The sequence below is a fragment of the Rhea americana genome, unplaced genomic scaffold, assembly GCF_003343005.1.
Source record: "Rhea americana isolate MKP2758 unplaced genomic scaffold, rheAme1 scaffold_136, whole genome shotgun sequence".
NCBI classification, from domain to species: Eukaryota; Metazoa; Chordata; class Aves; order Rheiformes; family Rheidae; genus Rhea; species Rhea americana.
The window spans coordinates 817,460-836,800 of NW_028185439.1; the positions used below are offsets into that span (position 1 = coordinate 817,460).

Below are 19,341 nucleotides of genomic sequence, written 5' to 3' on the forward strand. Positions count from 1 at the left end.
CCGCATTCCAGGCGAGCCCCGCGCCGGCGGCAGCTGTCCCGCCTCAGCCCCGCCGCCGCCGCATGTCCGTGCCCGGCCCCTCGCCGCGGCGGGGGGCGCAGCCCGGCCGCACTGCGACCCTCCCCCCCCGCGCGGGCAGCCGCCCCGGCCAACTGGCTTATTTTGGGCTGGAAGCGCCACGGAGCTATAAATAACCGGGGAGCGGGGTGGTCTCAGCTAGCGCATTCCGGGCCGCGCTGCCGCAAGGCACCGGGGCGAGGACACCGCGGACGGCGCCGGCGGGGGGAAGCGGGGCCCCGCGCGCCGGGACAGCCCGCGGCTCGGCCTCCCCGCACCGGCGCCTCCCCGCACCGGCGCCTCCGCTGCCCGCTCGCACGCTCCTTTTCGCGGCCACGTCCCCGGAGTTAACTGCCTCAGGTAACGGCCGAGTGCCCGTCGTCCCAGTAGCGAACAATCACAGCATACTTACAACTAATCAAGCTGTTCCTCCTAGCTGCCGTTTCTTAATTAGAGTTTGCCAGAACAGCGGGCCGTTCAGAGAGCGACGCACAGTTGCTGGTTCATGCCCTGCAAGTGGGGAGCTTTTATAGCTACGATGGTCAAGTCCTGGGTCATTTTATAGCATGAAGCACATGGAGAGCAATCAACTAATAATAGTAATGTGACAGTTAGCTGACAGAGTGGAGAGGAATCTACTTAGTGCAAGATCTATTTTACAGAGATCATCTTGAGTTTAAAGCAGTGTGTTTCTCTGAAAACTTTACAAAACAGAGGCAGAAACAGGATTTTATTTCTAATATAGTCATTTTTCCCCCACCCTCCTTACACTTTCCTTACATTTTTAACTGCAAGGTCTCATTCTTCCTATCTGACTTGTACCTGCCATACTAGAGACAAACTTTGAGCTGAGTATATACTAGGACAATAATGACATGACCGTAGGCTTTTCAAGTCTTAACAACAGATAGCAAAGTTAAATACAAATGTGGTTGTTTTAAGGGAAGAACAGGAACTTTCTTCCAGTGCCACACTCAAATAGCTGTACTTGTATTTCTGACATAAAGGCGCAGGCTACACCTAGTTATCACCTACAACTAAAGAATAAATTTGGACAGAACAAGGCATAGGTGCATTGCTCTTCCATAGTAGTGAACCCCCCTATTTTTAACTTACATTCTGCATTTCATTATTTGTATTACCCCATAAAGTAAGAGTCCTATTGCAGGATTGGAGCTTACCATAGTGGTATGGCTTGCAAAGAAACAGACCTCTGCCCCTAAAAACCAAAGAAAAGAGACAACAGCTTGACATAAACAGATGAGTGCAATTAAACCATTCTGATTAGTATGATAGGCAGGGATCTCACCAGCTGGCCAAACACTGCCTTTGTCACACCACTTAAATCTGCCTTGTCTATATCACGATTGCAAGCCATATTGTCCCCCCCCAGTCATGCTTTTCTTCATTTATTAGGTATCTGAGTCACTTTTTGGCTTTAAGACTGTATACATCAGTATGTAGGCTTTTTTTGGATTACCAGCCTATGTGTTCAAAACATATCAATGCTGTGGAGTGCTCAGTAAGAGTTAAAAAGAGTTAAACTGCACACCTCAAAAGCAGTTTCCATTCTTTTTCTTTTATATAATTAATTGTGTAGTAGTTTTGTGTTTGATTTTTGGGAAGTAAATTCCAATTAAGAGGACTATCTAGTATCAAAGTTGTTTTCACATGAAGTAATTTTACATTAGGTATCAAGAATTACGGAAATTCAACTTTTAGATACATTTAGATAAGCATCAGGCTAATCTATGTGCTATTACAATCAATACAGAGTAAAACATTCTAAAATACTTTCAAGTATTGATTATATTAGTAAAAAAAAAAAAAAAGGAAAATAACAAGTGAATGTTTCCATTTACTGCAGTTTGATTTCTCTTTCACAGAATACCCCATCTCTATACTGCCAGTTATTTTAAGCTGAAATGCAACGAGATGGATGTCAGTAGAAAAGTTGCAAAGTTGTTCTTTTTTTTTTCCTTCATTAAAAGAAAYGCCTTACCCAACTTACAATAAGTTAACCAGTTTTCTTCCATATTCATTTCATCTCATYATTTTATTTAGTATACACAACTGCAGTTCATTTAGGCAATAGAAAGTTCACAAATATGCTTACTCTAGCACTTGATTTGACATGTTTARTCTGATAGAAACATAAGACTACAAAAGTGAAGTATAACAGTAATTAAAAACACATTAAAAGTAATATTACAACTAAATTACAAATGATAGAAATATTCAGTTCTTGTTTAAACCTTGCACCATTCAATATTTCTGATTTTAGGAATATAGTTATGGCAAAAGAAGATGCTTTTTAAATTTAGTTTGCTTTTAGCAYGGAAAGTAGCACTCAAAATTGTTTATTTCAGAAGTTTTAAACCAAACTTTTAYTTTTATTATGAAATACGCTATAACTACTGAAGTACAGTTACATCACACTATCATTGTTTTGGTGCAAATCTGGCATTCCTGTTTTCAGAAATGGTAGACTTTTGAAATCCTTCAGCTAGGTGGTTGGTTATAAATATTCTTTATAAACCTTCTGGGTTACAAGGAATCAATAATCTTCCATTTAAATTTACAATTCTGTTTTTGAGTKAGTATGGACAGAATATTATATAGTTCCTGAATGCTTTTCAGGAAAAGGTCCAAAAAGACCCAGAATAAGTCAAGAGTCTTCCTACACATTTCTGCAGGTTTCTTCCTTCCTTCCTTCCTTAAATGTTTTGGAAATTCACATAATTAAAAGCCAAAGTCTGAATAAAACATATAGGCGACATCTCACAGCATGGATGGGAAGTACATGAGTCTGATTTTTGCCCTGATCCTGTGGACTTTTGACTGTCATGGGAACAGTCATGATCTAAATGAATACATTTCACTTGATAGAAGACCAAACTATTAAATTATTTGAAAATTCTACACTTCTACGGTAACACCATTTAATAATGTTTGGGCTGCACTTTCTTCAAGCACCACTTCTTATGAATAATGTGGAGATATTGCCTATTACAATTTTTTAAAAAATCATGAAAACATTTAAATATACCGTTGCTTCTATATATATATATATAAAAAAAAAAAACACTTCACACAAAATGCAACAATTGTTTTTCTGTGATGAACGTTAAGGGGTAATTTTCTTAATATCCTTCTATTACTATATATATAATTATTACTATAGACAAATTATGGTAGATAATTTCCTTTGACACTTTACACTTTCTCAGGTAGTACCTTTGTTGTGAATATGCTGTTTACTCTGTTACTTTTATTTCCAGCTACTCTTATTGATTCTGTAATCTAATGAAACATCTTATTATTCYCTATAATTTCATTCACAGCCTTGCAAACAGCTGCTGAAATATGTACATTTTGGAGCTGTAAGATTAAGGAGATAAGCTAAATGAGAAGGCTTAAAAAAATGTTCAGACCCTGGTATTGAAGAGAGACTCTGCTAAGAAAAAAATATAGCATAGTGCCAATTTCAGCAGCTTGAAYGGTAGAAATAGGTCAACAGCAGCATTTAGAATTTCTGTTTTATAGAAAAGTCATATGACACATTTTCATACTTTTTACATTTATCAAATGAGCAAGACAAAAGGAGTGAAGCAGTGACTTCACTGAAGTCTGTGAATTACACAGGCCTTCCTTTTCAACTAYGATTTTGGGTTGTTTGTAACAAAAGTTGAATGTATTTACTAATTCAAGTTTGTTTCCATATGCTAGATTTTTTTTTAAAAGGCTTCTAAAGTACCTCAACATTTAGAATTACTTTGTATTACTTATATATACTTGTAACATAGCACAGATTTTTGTGGGCTGGCTTTGTGTGGCAAAGCATACATAAATAYAGTTTAAAAGCTAATAACTAACTTCAGTCTATGAGATACATAGATCATCCTTATTTATCATCTCTAGCACAGGGAAAAAAAGAAAACTGCTGCAATTGCCTGATGCCTCGCTRCTATACTATGCCCCTAAGTTAAGGGTTCCATATCCTTAGACAGTTTTGCACATCTAAATAGATGGACACAATTACTTAAATTTCCTCTTAAATTGACAACTGACTGCCTACAAGGAAGTGAGTGAGACTAAAATCCTTTTAATTATAACTCACTGTGCCTTTGATTCTGTTTCATGAATAACAGATCTCATCATACAGCCCTATTTAAGGATACAGTTTTAAATGCTACATTTGAACCAAGAATGGCGTTACTCATAGCCAGTAAATTCCTATGAGCTCTGGAAAAGGAAAAGTCTTAAATTAGGTGATGAGACTACCATAGCTTTTAAAATAAATAAAAGAGTGGTCTGAAGTGATCATTTTAATGATTAGGTATCTTTAAACAAAATAAAGTAAAAAAAAATGCACAGTGAAGGTCATTACTGCCCAAATGATACCTCTATTTACTCCATTACTCTTATGCTGTAATATAAAATGACAGCTTACACCCACACAAATGTAATTTCAGGGCAGTGGCAACATGTTCAATTTTGTGAGTGTAATTACTTTATTGCATGTGTCACATAAATCAGAGTGTATATGCCCCAGTTGAAACACTTTCTAGATCTAAACACATAATGACTTCAAGACACTGTAATAAGCATTTGTAGTACAAGACTTTAAACAACTCCATCAGCTTCAATCACAAATAATCTGTGGCATAAGTACAGTATTTCATAAACAAACTTTACCCAAATATTACAGAAAAAAAGCTTTGGGATACATTAAATACAAATACAGTGACAGCTGGGCTGCAAATTTAATTTAGATATATACAATACTATGCACACCAGTTCTTTTCCTAGATGTATTTTTTAACCTCCCTGAGTCCTTTTCTATATTTAGCAATGTGGTACATTTTCAGATGTTTGCTCAGTAAGAGCAATGATAGCTTTGGGGTTATAGAAAGAAAGGTGGGAAGGAGTGAGTCAATGTGCACTCCATTTTGTTTGTCACGTACTTTAAGCTTACTGTACTTTYGCTTCTAAAAGCCCACTGGTCATGACATGGCCATGACCACTTACGCAAGCGCTGACATGTCTTAGTGAATCTGCTCCAAGGTAGGCTATTAGAAGTTCAGTGCGTCGGATTAGTAATTGCATAAGATCTTCAGCCAAACTCTCCATGCTTGAGTATCGCACCTTTTCAAAATCAAAAATGTCTTTCAAGAAGAAAAGCACTTGATCCTGGGGGGGAGGAGGGAGGATGCGGAAGAGGGAAGAAAAAGAAAGAAAACATGTATTCACTTACGAGAACAACAACAAAAAATAGTATACAAAGCAATTTCTTTCTTTTACACATTATATTTCCCCAAAACATCCATTTATGTACTCTTTCTGTGCTTAGATAGACATCCACTAAAACAGAATTTACAAAACAGTTCCAGGCCTAAAAAACCTGTTCAATATTAAAGTAAGCATTTTCATGATTTCTTACTGTTAATCTTTATTTTAGGAAAATGCAAATGTGTGCTTATAAATAAGAGCCTCACTTTTTAAATCTGGAAGATTTTGTTTTGCTTTACTAAGATAAGTAGTAATTACAAAAATAAAGTGCAAACCTTGAAGAAGCAGCATAAGTCATAAAGGGAGTTCCTAGGGCCCAGAAAGCCCCATGCCAAAACAGGGCTGATATGTTCACATATAGCATAGAAATGTGCAAAAAATCCATCAGGTACCTAGTGATGTAAAAATTGGAGAAAAAAGTTACATGGTAAATTTAGTACAAAATTCTATTATATGATATTAAGTCCTTAGAAAAGCCTAAAGGACCTTTTATTTTAGGGCTGTTGTAACCCAAACTCCTTTAAATTATATGGCAACTGTACCAAGTGTCAGGATTGTTTTAGAAGATTTTTACTTAAGTGATACTTTAAGATTAATAGGTTTAAGATCAAAAAGATTATGAATCATCCACTCTGACCTCCTATATGACAGAAAAGAGTTTTATTCAGTGACTCCTGTTTGAGGCACAGCTGAGAGAGACTGTGCTAGAGCTCCTGTAGCTATTGAGGAAGAGGGTAGTTCAGGCAGGTAAAGGGATAGGACTGAACTTTCATCTGACAGATGATGCAGGGACACAGCATTGAGAATCATAGTCTAAATGAGGGGAAAGATTAGTGACCTTGGTCCTCTCATCACTGCTGACTGGACCTAAACTACCTTGAGAATTGTTTAGCTAGGACTTCTTTTTYCCCCTAAGAAATAGATATTAAGGCTCCAAGAGCTAAATTTCTCCAATTGGCAGACTAACTAACGTGTCTACAGAATTAAGGGTTAATCTGTAATTTATTTTTCCAAAACTACAAGGCTAAACTTCAAATTCTTCAGAGCTGATTTGCAAGGCAACTTACCTTCATTTGCTGTCTTTTCTGCTTCAGTACTGACCAACAGCTTGAAGCCACAGCCTAAATGTAAAACAAAAAAAACAACAAACCCCCCCCCAAAAAAAACCCATACTTCAAAAACACTGAAGTATGGAATATTATATTTGTATATTTTGGGCATTTGTATTTCCTTGTATTACAATCTTGTGATAATATAAAGTTTAAAACTATGAAGTATCAGCTGACACAAATGACTGTTAAATGTAGCTCATTTGTTATTTTGAAGTCTGTCTTTCCAACATTTTTTAGTTTAATTCATATGTAATTTTGTACCCTTGACTGCTTTTTACAGTTGAACAATTAATGTTTATTAAGCTTAACAGAACCAGTCTGTTATATCTCAAAATRTGTGTTGAGACATCTAACTATTTTAGATATTAAGAAGTATGTGAACACATTCAAATGTCTTTTTTTTTTCATTTCAGTGAAAACATTCTTGCAATAGCTTTGAATTCTGCTAAGTAGTTTTGTCCAAATATGGATCTGTGAAATACAATATACTGATATCAAAACTAGGCTTTTTCCCTCCTCATAGCTTGTAATAGAGTTTCAAACTGACCTAATCTGATGTTCTTTCAGTACTGTAAGATAATTTCCTACTCACAAAACAATTTTATCATATTAAAAAATATAAACATACATGTTAACTTTTTTCTTTTTCTGTAGAGAGAATATTTCAACTGAAAGACAAAAATAAAAGGAAAAATGGAGATTTACAGATACAAATGAATGAAATAATAATAGTATTGCTATCAGGTAGTCATGGCAGTAGCCAGTATTTCTGTATCAGAGGGATGAATTCTAACTGACAATAAACAGGTAGAAACACATGGAAAAAAACTAAGATGTTACAAACATCTGAATCGCTATATCACATTCATTTACTTACTACTTTTTGTCTCTTATTGCTGAAACTCTGGCATACGAATATAAATTGTATCTAATATCTTACAAATTGTATCTAATATCTTAGATGTAGCTAACTGAACCTTTCCTTGTAATATTCTACTTTCTCAGAGCAAACTGATGTTTTTGCAGGACAAGTTAAAAATGTTTTCTCCAATATAATCATTCATCCTAAATATTTTGGGCCCAGTCTGATAGCTTTAAAATTATGRTTATAATTTTATATTTTATTATAATTATAATACCTGATAATACAATATGTTCTTTTTTGCAGAGGAATACTTCAGGTCCATATTCAGTTATACTRGAAGCTGAATTAGACTTTACGCTGAAAGGCGTACTTTCTTTGCCTCAAAGTTAATGCTGTTACTAGGACAATATAATCTTTATGCTGCAAGTGTTGGCRCTAATTCTTAATCAGATAGAAAGGATGGAATTATTCTCCTCTGTTCCCACATTCTTATTCTCCACTGTTCTTTAAGAACATAAAGCACAGATCATCAGAAGAATGGTTTCAGCCATTCAGAAATTTTGTGCTCACACCAATGTTACAGCTATCACACTGTCTACCTATTGCAATGTACTACAGAATAATGAATATGAAAATTACACACAAATACTTACTGTTTCTTTAAAAGAAGAATTTAGCCAGCGGTTGTTTACTACATTCTGTATAGATATTGGTGGATTTTCTAAATCTTCAAAGGAATCCATTAATATGAAGTCCAAAACAACATCATAAAAATTCAGGTTTTTCACCTATATTAAATCAGAACATGATCTACATAACTTGGTTTCTCTTTCAGCACTGGAATTCAGCACATGGCATTATTCCAACTCTACATTAACATGCAGATTTGTCACTGTTTTTTTTTTTAATGAAATATTAAAGATGCTTTGTCAGCAGGGGAAAAGTTGAAAAATATCACGTTTTCTTGTACCGAACTGTTCTGGTGGGTGCAATCTCTTCAAATCAACAATGTAAACATAAAATAGTTGCCTTTCCCACAATTCTGAACTGTAAAAGTCTATTTTAAGAGGCAACAGTTTGCATAATAAAAGAAAGAGTAAAAATACTTTTCAGAAATTTTCAAACTCACCCCTCTAGCAGCAAGTTCCATTTCAGTATTATCCCAGTGATCCGTTTGTTCCAAAAACTGTATCATTTCATCAAAGACATCTTCAAATTTCTTTGGATTCTGTGAAGTAAAAGCAACGAGTGCCAAGCAAACTTAGTAGGAGAATGTTTACTTACACTGAAAAGTGAATTCTAGTAGATGTTCCATTAAGCAGTAAAACATCAGTTAAAAAAGGATTTTACCTTTCGTGCTCTCACAATTAAAGCAGATAAAATTTTCCTTCCACTTTCAGCAAGAAATATTCTGTTAGCTGTTTCTGAAAGAATTATCTAGAAAAGTTTGCAGAAAATACAGACATTAATTAGTATGCTATACTAAGTAACCTTAATTACTTCAGTCAAATTCAGTGTATACTTTTTGATTATAAACTGTTAGTACAGTGGAAAAGTTCCCTATCAGCCTTTGGAGCAAAAATTCCAAAGCTAATCAGAAAACTCCTTTGCAAGTATGTCCCATTATAGAAAAACCAAAAGCAACAAGAAAACATTTAATTACATGATATATTACAAAAATGTTTGCACAGATATTGTATTGATAGTTTCACTAGCATGTAGCTTATGCTTAACAAGACATAAAACTCTGCATTTACCTGAAAAGCTTGTCGAATACAATGAAGCTTAGCAAGAAAGTCACTGTCTCCTAGACATTCAAATATTTCAGTCCTATATAAAACAGAATTTTAACAATTAATAAAAAGAGAAGAACAAAAAAATTATACCAAGTCTAATTCTTACTTAGAAATAATATTTGGCATGAGTAATTTTTTGAAATGAGTTCTACGTAAAACATTTAACTTTACTTTTTTGGAAATTATCAGGTAAACATAAATCAGTACCTTAACACTCGGGAATAAATTTTGCCTTCTTCTGCCAAGTGCATAGCTTCTTCATACAGCGGACAATGGCAGAGGGAATCTAAACTATAGGTATTACGAATCTCTCTGTGCTCTGTAAGCTGAAACACAATTTAAAAATTTTTCATTAAAGAGCTCGCTAAAATATTTTTTAAAAAGATAAAACAAATCAAGCAAAAGTTGGCCTGATATTCTTGTAAAAGATGTATCCTTTTCTGCAGCTACCCAAAAACAAGGGGTTAGCACTCAAGTAGCAAACAGAAGTGAAACATCRTACCATTAAGATGATTATTGGTTTATAATGATTACAATCTGAAACTRTAACTTTCAAAAGTTCAATTAATAAAATAGATTCAGTTTTGGTTTTGACTGGTTACATCTAATGTTATAATGCTAAAAAAGTTTCAATGCTGTCAAAAAAAAAAAGACACAAAATACAGAAAAATTGCATCACACAAATCTTTAGGATGTTGGAAATAATAACATCCTGTCGCCTTTCTTGTTGCTTCCTGATAAATGTGCCTGCTAATTACCATAGCATACTGTATGAAGCATGAGCATCCAGCACTTTACTATCAGCTCCCAAAAATGTTTTTGTTATCTGCAGTTTTTACTGTCTAAATAGTTACATAAATTCAAATAAACACAGACAGCTTTAGAACAAAGAAAAAAACCCCAAACATTTAGAATTCAAAGTATATAAATAATACAGAAAACTCCCRTATACAGAATAGACTATTTTATCCACAAAACAATGGCTAGTTACTATTTCCACTAAAAACATTGCATTGTTTTACTAATGATCAAAAAAAAAAAAAAAAANAAAAAAAAAAAAAAAAAAAAAAAGAGGAACATACAATTCTGTTTAGCAAGTGACTAGAACATGAATTCCAATAACTTCTATTAATTCATTTTTTCTGTAGCTGTCTTGGTGGTGGAAACAAACCTGTGCTTCCATATTATAAAAACAGAGCCTAGAAATATCTCAAGTGACAATGCGATAATTACAGAATAAGTGAAAAAAAAAAACAAAAAACAACTAAGGTCCATAAAATGTTGTACCTTAATGAGTAATGTATGCTATCAGAATTCATCTAGCTTGAAAAAAAAAATCTACTCTCAAAGTACGTATTTGTTTATCAGTTGTTTTGTTTGGAAGAACAGAGTAGAATAAGCTGACTTCTTAAAATAGATTTATAGCTATTAAGACCAAAGATTTTCTCAAAAATTGAACAGTGTTATCAATTCTGCAAATTTACATTCTTACTAARTATAGGAAACTGCATACATTCATTTGAACATACACATGAAAATATGAAGGAGAAAATAATTTAGTCATCTGGAATAAACAAGAACATACTGATTTCTTTTTTGATATGTGTGTGTGTGCGTGTACATGCATGCATGTGCACACATGTGTAAAAAATACGGCAATACCTAGAACGGGTATAACAAATATGAAGATCTTTACTCCAGAATTTGTTTTTCTACATTATAGTTATGGAAACACTATCTCTGAAAAGATACAAATACATTTTCCAAAATAAAGAACATAACACAAAGTAGTACACTATTTTTTTTTTACTTGATCCAGCTATTCCTGAAGCCATAAAAAATAAATCCATTTACTTTATTTCATTTGCAAAACATGAGAAGGAACAGGTTGTGAACAGATACACCCTTTGTAAACAGCTGTCCCTTTCCTGGAGGTTATCATTTCTGTAGTAGAGGATTATATTAATTTTTCCTAGTGAACTTCAGACAAAACACTTTCTTCAGATATTCAGGCAAACTGACTTTGAATCAGGACTCACACAATTTCTACAGTTAGATGCAGATAACCTCCATGTGCTGCCAGCCAGCCTGAGATAATGTCTTCAGCAGAGGAAGATGTCTGAGCATAGCCTCTGTGGTTACAGATTAACATAGAATCTGATACCTGGGAGTTGATGAGGATGAGGTTCTTGATGATCTTTATTTTTTGCTTCCTCTCATGCTAACTGATGAAATAAAAATAGCTGTGTTATTGCTGTATGCATATCATTGAACTCTAAGGAAGTGGTTAAATCAACCAGCTAAGTAGGCAAGAATGGTATAACTATAGAATCATAGAATCAGGAAGGTTGGAAGGGACCTCTGGAGATCATCGAGTCCAACCTCCCTGCTCAGTAGGGTCACCTAGAGCATGTTAGACAGGGTTGCATCCAGGCAGGCCTTGAATATCTCCAGAGAAGGAGACTCCACAACCTCTCTGGGCAACCTGTKCCAGTGCTCTGTAACTATCCTGCCACTGAGCAGGTCTTGATCACAAATTGATGTTAGTCCCAACTAAGAACATCTGAAAAAGTGGTGCAACTAGGAATAGACAATTGCCCCTTAAAAAAWAATAATAATAATAACCCCCTCCCAAAACAGAAAACACAACCCCCCCCCTACCTCTACAAGTACATTCTCTCAGCATATAAAGAAAAGGGAAAATGATAGATGTGGCAGAGAACCTCTAACTTTAACTAGAAAACGTGATTTCCAGAAAAGCTCTGAAGCTGCATCTTAACACTTTTGGAGTCATAACAGATTTTTTTCTAATGCTTTCTTATTATATTTTGAGTGGTCATGCAAACATTCAGTAACAGTTATTATTTCTGAGAAGAAAGGAGGCAAAAGCTTGCTGGTATAAATTTCCTAGTTCAGAAGCAAACTACCTAAAGATCCTCTCAGCACATATATATATTTCTAACATAGTAGAGAGACCAGGTATTAGAAGGGGCAAATCATACAGAAAGTTCAACATGCAGAGCATACAGTATTTTCTAGGTAAGAACATCTCATGCTGGCATTGAAAGAAATCTCTTTCCTTCCAGATCAGTCCCCTGCACTTGTCATCTCTGAGGTAAAAGGTGGAGAGTAGGGTTAGTTTTAATTGAGATTGTTCACTATAACTATTTTATATGAATAAGCATGCATATGCTGTATTCAGATAGCTGGGTTTTACCCTGCTGCATACCCTTATGCACTGACTGTTTCCCCAACAGTGGTGGTAGAGTTATCAGAAAGCCACAGCCTCCCCTATCCTGTCATCACAGGTAAACTAGACTTAAAAGCTCCYGGATTCCTTTCTTGTGTTTCTGTAGTCAACACTTCTTTGCACAGCCAGTACCATTTTGAAACTCTTAGTACACCATTAAGGATGAAAACATGCTCCATGCACAGCTACCAAAAGTGCTAGTAGTTGAGCAACAGAGGCTTGTGAAGATGCACCTGACATGCCACCCTCTAAGTTTCGTCACTGCTGTATGTGGCTAAATGAAGAACAACATGGGAATGAGGACAAAGAGATGAACACGATTAAATACTTCTTAAAGCAGAGTTTAATCTTGTGAGGCTAACCTCTACCAGTTCTAGACTCAAGAAATAGCAGTTGCTGGCAACCACTATGCAGGTTATTTACGACGACCTGCAGTGGATACATTACTTCATTATATTGAAACAATACACAGGTCTTCAAAACTTGCAATAACTTGACATCTCTATGCACTGTGTGACCATCAGCTTCTGAAGACTGCAGCAGTGGATTGTTCTTTGTTAGATGCTAATCAATTTTCWACGAGCAGTTCAGTTTTAAGGCTGTGTCTGTTAGTACAGAGGTGCCAAAACCATAATCATAAAATGTCAAATCCCTGGAACTTTTAATAGTTTAAACCTGGTCTTCCCTAACTGCTTTGGTGTAATGAACAGACTCAGTGCTTTTACTGCTTGTCACCCAGTTGTTTCTTAATAAAGAGAAGGAATCTTCAGTTGTCCACCAAGACTCTGTTGACTATCAAGATAAGTTTATGTTCGTGAAGGTGGAGTTAAAAAGCATGCAGTGCTAGAGCTTTTAGGAATTCTTGCTAATACCCTCTAATAAAAATGTCAATTTACTGGTGCACTCAGCATTTCTTACATTTTAAGAAACTCTGGTTATCTTCTATAACAGTAGCTGATGAATACTTTCTGTGGATGTATGCATCTTAGAAAAACATTTTTAAGCACACAAGTAGCAAGATGAGTGTGAAACATGATTTGGGAGTTGGAGAAAGTGTCTACTAGCTAGAACATTTAACACTACTTTAATGAGCTGAAATTATAAAGTAATGTGTTCTTCCTAGTATCTGAAAGAAAACAGAAGTTCTTATACTTCCAAGAACAGCTTGTAAACATTACAAAATGCCTGATACATTTCCTTTGAGTAAACAACAAGTTCTGAATATTTTTCATCTGAAACTTTAGCCTTGGCTTACACTGTATACTAGTGCTAATCAACTAGGCTAAAGCACTATGTTATATGCGATTATTTTGTGATATTGGTTTAATATGCTCTGTGATTTTATTAATTTTAGGCATAATGAAGAAAGCAAATGCACTATGTTGGATGCATTAGTGGTAGTACTAATACTTGCCAGGCAAAACAATCCCAAGTTACGCTCTGCATGCTGGATCTAGTATTTATGTTTTCACAGACATGGAGGTATGGTACAAAAGTTAGTTCAGTGCTAACTTTGTTAGTTTATTTGTAAACATTTTTTTACAAAAGTTTATGTAAATTTCCTAAGAATTAGAAACAATACAGTATGGGCTGTCAGCATACAGGAACACAATGTTCCTTGCAATTCACTCCTCGTTGTCCTAGAAATTAAGATATTTAATAAACTATACAAACAGTATAAATAGCTAAGCTTTCAGATAGAGGACAAGGATCAACTTCAGATTTTTTTTTTTTTAAGCTTTTAAAACACCAACCATTTAATCACTTGTTGACCCAACTTCTCCTATTCATAGCCAAAGAGTTATGGCCGTCCTTGGAAGGAATCGAAGAAACCCCTTTCCTGTTGACCACTCTTCACTGCACATGGAGAAGTGCCAAAGCAGTGAGTTTTTAGGGTAAGATATTTCTCCCCAGTAATCTTTTTAACTGGGGCTCCTAAGCAGGAGACTAATGCAAATACTGTGAGGCTAACTACCAGGAAGTAGAACACAAATGAAGAGAAAAACACAAACAAATGAAAGATGAAGTTGTTGAGGAATTTGTTAGAAGGGACATAGGAATGGAAGGTGTTTCTCAAAGTGAGACAGAACTTTGCTGTTGCCTAGGACACTACAGACATTGCCTGAGAGGTGGAAATCTTCTGATGGAGGTATGACTAGACAAATTTTATTATTGGATATCATGCTTCACAGATACCACRAAAGCTTTTGAATTAGCCCAAACTAATAGGCAGTGGTTAGTGGCATTTCATGTACAGGCACTTTAAAGAAATATTATTGTTCATGGTGGCAAAGACTTTGTAAGTAATGAATTCTTTCTTCTCTTTCCCCCATGCATTTTAGAACTACAATGTAAGGGACCTCCATACCTCATTAAAACTGTTAGTAACCAGGGAGGCTCTTGACTGGTTGTTATCCAGGGCATGCTAGACTGCAGTACTACATTTTTGAGGTAAAAAATAATTCACATCAAACTGGACAAATTACATAAACATGGGGGAATGACGGGGAAGAGAACAATGATGTCTGTTAATATCAGATTACTGATTATGTTCACGCTTCTGAAGGCGGTCAGAGCACAGGAAGGCATGCCTCTGATTTTTGTGCTGAAACAGGAAAGAAATACTTATTTATAAATGCTATGCAGAGGAATATACATTACCATTATTCACCAACATTATTCCCTCTGACATTCCCTATTTCAGGAAAGGAAAAAAATACATATATTTGGAAATTAGAAAGAGGTAACCTATACCTTTCAGTGACAGGCAGAGCTCTTCCTGAGCACTTTCTGGATCTAAAATTCTATTTCACACTTTCAAAGTTTTTATCCCATTTACAAAAAGTTTTAGGCATACTGCGAACTGGCATTCTTTTCCCATTAACAAAGTCCACCTATTCCTGCACTGTTTTAACAGGCTTGCACTGAAAAGAAAGAAAACCTTAGTAAAGGCCACACATATATTTTACATACATAATATATGTGTGTGTGTGTGTGTGTGTGTGTGTGTGTGTGTGTGTGTGTCCCTTACATACATACACAGAAATAATATACTGTAAGTATATAATATATACAAAATTATTCATAAGACTAAAATATTTCCTCAGCTTTGAACTGAATTAATTTTTTGATAAAGAAAGCAAATTTTATTTGATAATAGAACTACAGTTTCTGTTCTATCAGTATGTGAAAACAGAGCAGGAGGTGCATATGTACTGACAATGGACAAGCAGCAGTGAAACTGACTGCCAAGGAGAGCAGGAAAAAGATTCAATTGGTAAAAATGCAACAGAAGCCAGGAAAGAGGAAGCAGAGACCTTTATTTGGCACCCTCACTGTTGTGCTTGTGCCAAAGGTGGTGGCTATTTTGATCGCATGGTAGGTGAGATAGCAAGAATATGAAAAGGATACTAACTCTCAAAGCTGATGGTGGACTGTCTCGAATAGGGAAGAAAACACAATTAATCATCACAGTAAGCAGGAACAACTAATTTTAATTAAGGCAGATAGCCTTACCATTCCTTCTGCACTGCTTCTGAGAGACTGCATGTGTTTAAGAATAAAAGCTGGGATGGGAACTGTCTGTCTAAATCATCTTTACAGGGACTCAGTCACCTGTGTATTGCAGATATCCAGACTGGCATAATTCTGTATGAGGAATCAAGTGCATCATTCTCAGCATCCTCTTGATTATCAGCCACAGCCTGGATGAAGTGCTGACACACTCTACTGCTATCCTGTTGAGCTCAAAAAGGTGTGTGATCCAGACTTTGCCAGCTGTCCTACTTTTCTGCATTCCCTTTCTTGGAAGCCATCCTCCTATGCTGTGTTTTAAYATGACACAACAACATTCATGTCATCTCCTAAGGCATCTCCTTTGAATTTCCATCAAAACATCTATGTCTTGTTTCTGGATTCCTTGCATCTTTGCTTGTATCTCTCCTGAAGACAGCGAACTGAACTTCACACTGTTTATCAGCACTGAAACATAGAAACAACCTCCAGTCTCTAAAACCTGAGCCACATAAAAAACACAGTGTAGAATGTAGAAGGAAGAGAAATAACTGTCAATATAGTTTGTAGCATGGTGTGACCACAAAAATGCAACTACTTTGTAATTTCTCAGAAGGTTAAATTACTAATGATTCCAGTGGGGCAAATATACACAGTAATATATGCATAAACAATATACATAAACACCATATTTAAAAAGAAAAGCTTTGAAAAACATTTCTATCACACACACATTTTAGGACAGTTACTTCAATCAGGGAACACAGGACAAAGGCAAACTGCTGACCAGCTGAGACAGATTCAAAGCTGGAAAAACCCTGCTCCCCTTAACCTGGAACATCCCACTTTTTCAGGTATAAGAATAACAAAAGGGTAAAAGTAGAAAAATGAGAAGTTACATGTCATTATCATGTCTAGAATACAAAGTCTAATGCATTGTTTCTAATCCAGTTACTGCTAAGTGATCACTTATCTATCAAGAACTGAAATACACTGAGAAGCAGTAATTATTTCATGTCACTGCCAGAGTTATTAGCAGCATTAATTTAAAATATTTCCCTCCCAGAGGAGGGACAAAAATTTAAAAGAAGGTGACACCATATTCCCAGAAGAAGATAACCRGCACTGGTTTATAGCTTAGTTTTAGCTACCGTGTGCAGTGATACCCCAACAGTTTACTACTACAGAGGTAACTGGCCCTGTAGTTAAGCTCATGGTGGCCTATAGTTAAGCACATGCTAGATCCAGAAGTTTGATGGTATGTTTGATGGTATGGTTTGATGGTAAGTTTGACTTCAAGATGTTTGTTGCTCTCTTAATCTTCAGGACTCCTTCTAACAGCTGAGAGACAATCTATTCAGATTCTATTACTAAATCTAAGAGAGGAAATCAGAGRGCTTGGTCTATTGGTAAGGGTTAGAACAGCTCAAAGAGAAGAAAGTGCCTCCATATCTTTTCTTTTTTCTGGGAGAAAGAGCTGACAGAATTGGCTTTGAGGTATCAAAATGCAGAGAATATTTTCAGGATATGAAAAGACTAAGTCTAAAGGTGTTGCCAATTTTGACTCAAACTTTTCTTCAGCAAACACTAAGACAATTTATAGCTTCAGGATAGGATAGGTGTGCCTTTTTTTTTTTTTTTTTTTTTTTTTTTACACTAAGCAACACAAGTTGCATAAATATTGTTAAAGTTCAAGCAAAAAAGGTACAAGGGGCAAAAAACTATAACAGTTTACAAATCCTCTCGAGAGCCAAAGGAGTTGAAGCAAGCTTGAATTGTGGTCTTGTTTGAATTACAGGAAAGAGCAGTCTCTACAGACTCAATCTTTGTTAGAAATGAATGCTAAGCATACCATCACAACTTGATGTAAATTACTAAATCAAGGTAATTGTGTCATGGAAAAACAAACTCTATAAAAGACAGTAAAAAGATAATTGCAAACTGTGTATATGCAATTCTCTCCTTTTAGAGCTGAGTTAGGTAGCTCAGTTGTAATGCTACATATGACAGTGAGAGTTAACACAGAATGTACCCTTTGAGACCAATTGCCTTTCCTGTAATTTGGAGAATACTATTCAAGATCACTTCAGCTCCTGAGAGGCTATAAAATGAGATGTTCCTCATTCAAGTAAGTGTGTGATTGTATATAAAATTATTCTGAATATTCTAAGGAAGCCACAACACGTTAGAGCGAATAGGCAATGCACTGTTAACACAAAGATTCTTTCATTATATATCCTTTGTCGTTCTGTTCAAGATGAGGAGGAATAGGTAGATGAAATTTATTACAGTGGGAATGGAACTTACTGAAATAGGTAGTTGTGAATTTCAGATATTTTCCTCCCCAAAAATCCCAGCTTCCTCCCCTCCCCCCAAAAAAAGCAAAAAAACCCCAAACAAACAAATAAAAAACAAATTAAAAAAAAATCCAAACCCAACTCCAAAAAAGCAGAACTTGTTTCATACATCCTTATATTATGGTAAGAGTATGGGGGGGGGGAGGAGGAATGGAAAATAGGAGAAACTTATACAGCCTCAGTTAATTTTGCTTCTTCATTCATGAAATTCTGGAGATATTTTTCAGAAGCAGCTTATTTAAGATGAGTTGGGGAATATGCTGCCAGTAGACAAGAAAAAGGCAAACTGTCTGATTCCAATTTCATTACTTGAACTACAAGGAAGCTGATTACAGCTATGCAAGGGAAGCCTTTTTTGTAAGAAAAATAAATTTTACTTACAAAAATAAGCAAAGAACTAGGATTCTTCTCTTCACTCTTCAAACAGAACCTAGAATATTTAAAGAATCAATCTTTAAGATCTTACCTCAGCTGTGGAAACAAAGGAGTCCGTTGATGCAATGCTTAATGTATCTCGAAGGCAGAAATCATCTGTGTTATCCTTTACAGTAATGTCTGTATTTTTATCTTTAAAATAATAAGAAAAATAAACTGATAAATGGAATTTCTTGATAGACCATTAAACTTAAGAATGTCTTGTTTTGGTTTGGTTTTTTTTTTGGCAGGTTTGTTTTAATCTTTATGTAACAATACAGTATTTTTCATATAAAACTGATGAAAACATACATGAAACTATCAATTAATTATACTTTACAATTTAAATGCAGTACTTTTGGAAGGCACAACACTATACTACTAAGAGTAAATTCTCTTCCAATCTGTCAACATACATAAAGCTGACTATTTTTCTCTTATTCTCTAACATGAACTTAAAAATATCTTATGTAATATTAGAGATTTTAAGTGAACAGAAATGGGGGGGGGGAAATTCCCAAGGTTTTTTGTCTTTTCTTTGATAGACCTCTGAAGATCGAGATATCTGAAGATATTACTTTGCAATAGTCATCTTAATGGAGAACAGAGTATTTAAATCTGCAGTATCATATAATGAAGGTTCAACATGTTGAAGTATAACAAGAAGTGTTATTTTAAATTTTTA

The 19,341-nt window shown here is 35.3% G+C and overlaps 2 protein-coding genes across 14 annotated transcripts in view; both read right to left on the minus strand.

The window, feature by feature from the left end:
* The window catches only part of NEXN (nexilin F-actin binding protein), a 27,838-nt gene extending 27,262 nt beyond the window's left edge, over positions 1-576 (minus strand). For 8 of the 10 annotated variants that reach the window (XM_085298160.1, XM_085298154.1, XM_085298156.1 and 5 more), the window contains exon 1: positions 470-576. The gene's annotated coding sequence lies outside the window, so the exon portion shown is untranslated. The remainder of the gene's footprint in view (positions 1-469) is intronic. The other 2 variants (XM_085298157.1, XM_085298159.1) reach the window with 1 other exon arrangement.
* Positions 577-2,013: 1,437 nt separating this feature from the next.
* Positions 2,014-19,341, minus strand: part of MIGA1 (mitoguardin 1) — a 46,523-nt gene continuing 29,195 nt past the window's right edge. For 3 of the 4 annotated variants that reach the window (XM_085298169.1, XM_085298171.1, XM_085298168.1), the window contains exons 8-16: positions 18,709-18,809; positions 9,330-9,448; positions 9,084-9,156; positions 8,677-8,763; positions 8,456-8,554; positions 7,980-8,114; positions 6,417-6,470; positions 5,625-5,741; positions 2,014-5,250 (exon numbers count right to left, since the gene is read on the minus strand). In XM_085298169.1, coding sequence (XP_085154295.1) covers positions 5,032-5,250; positions 5,625-5,741; positions 6,417-6,470; positions 7,980-8,114; positions 8,456-8,554; positions 8,677-8,763; positions 9,084-9,156; positions 9,330-9,448; positions 18,709-18,809 — 1,004 coding nt within the window. In that variant the 3' untranslated portion in view covers positions 2,014-5,031. The remainder of the gene's footprint in view (positions 5,251-5,624; positions 5,742-6,416; positions 6,471-7,979; positions 8,115-8,455; positions 8,555-8,676; positions 8,764-9,083; positions 9,157-9,329; positions 9,449-18,708; positions 18,810-19,341) is intronic. The other variant, XM_085298170.1, reaches the window with a different exon arrangement.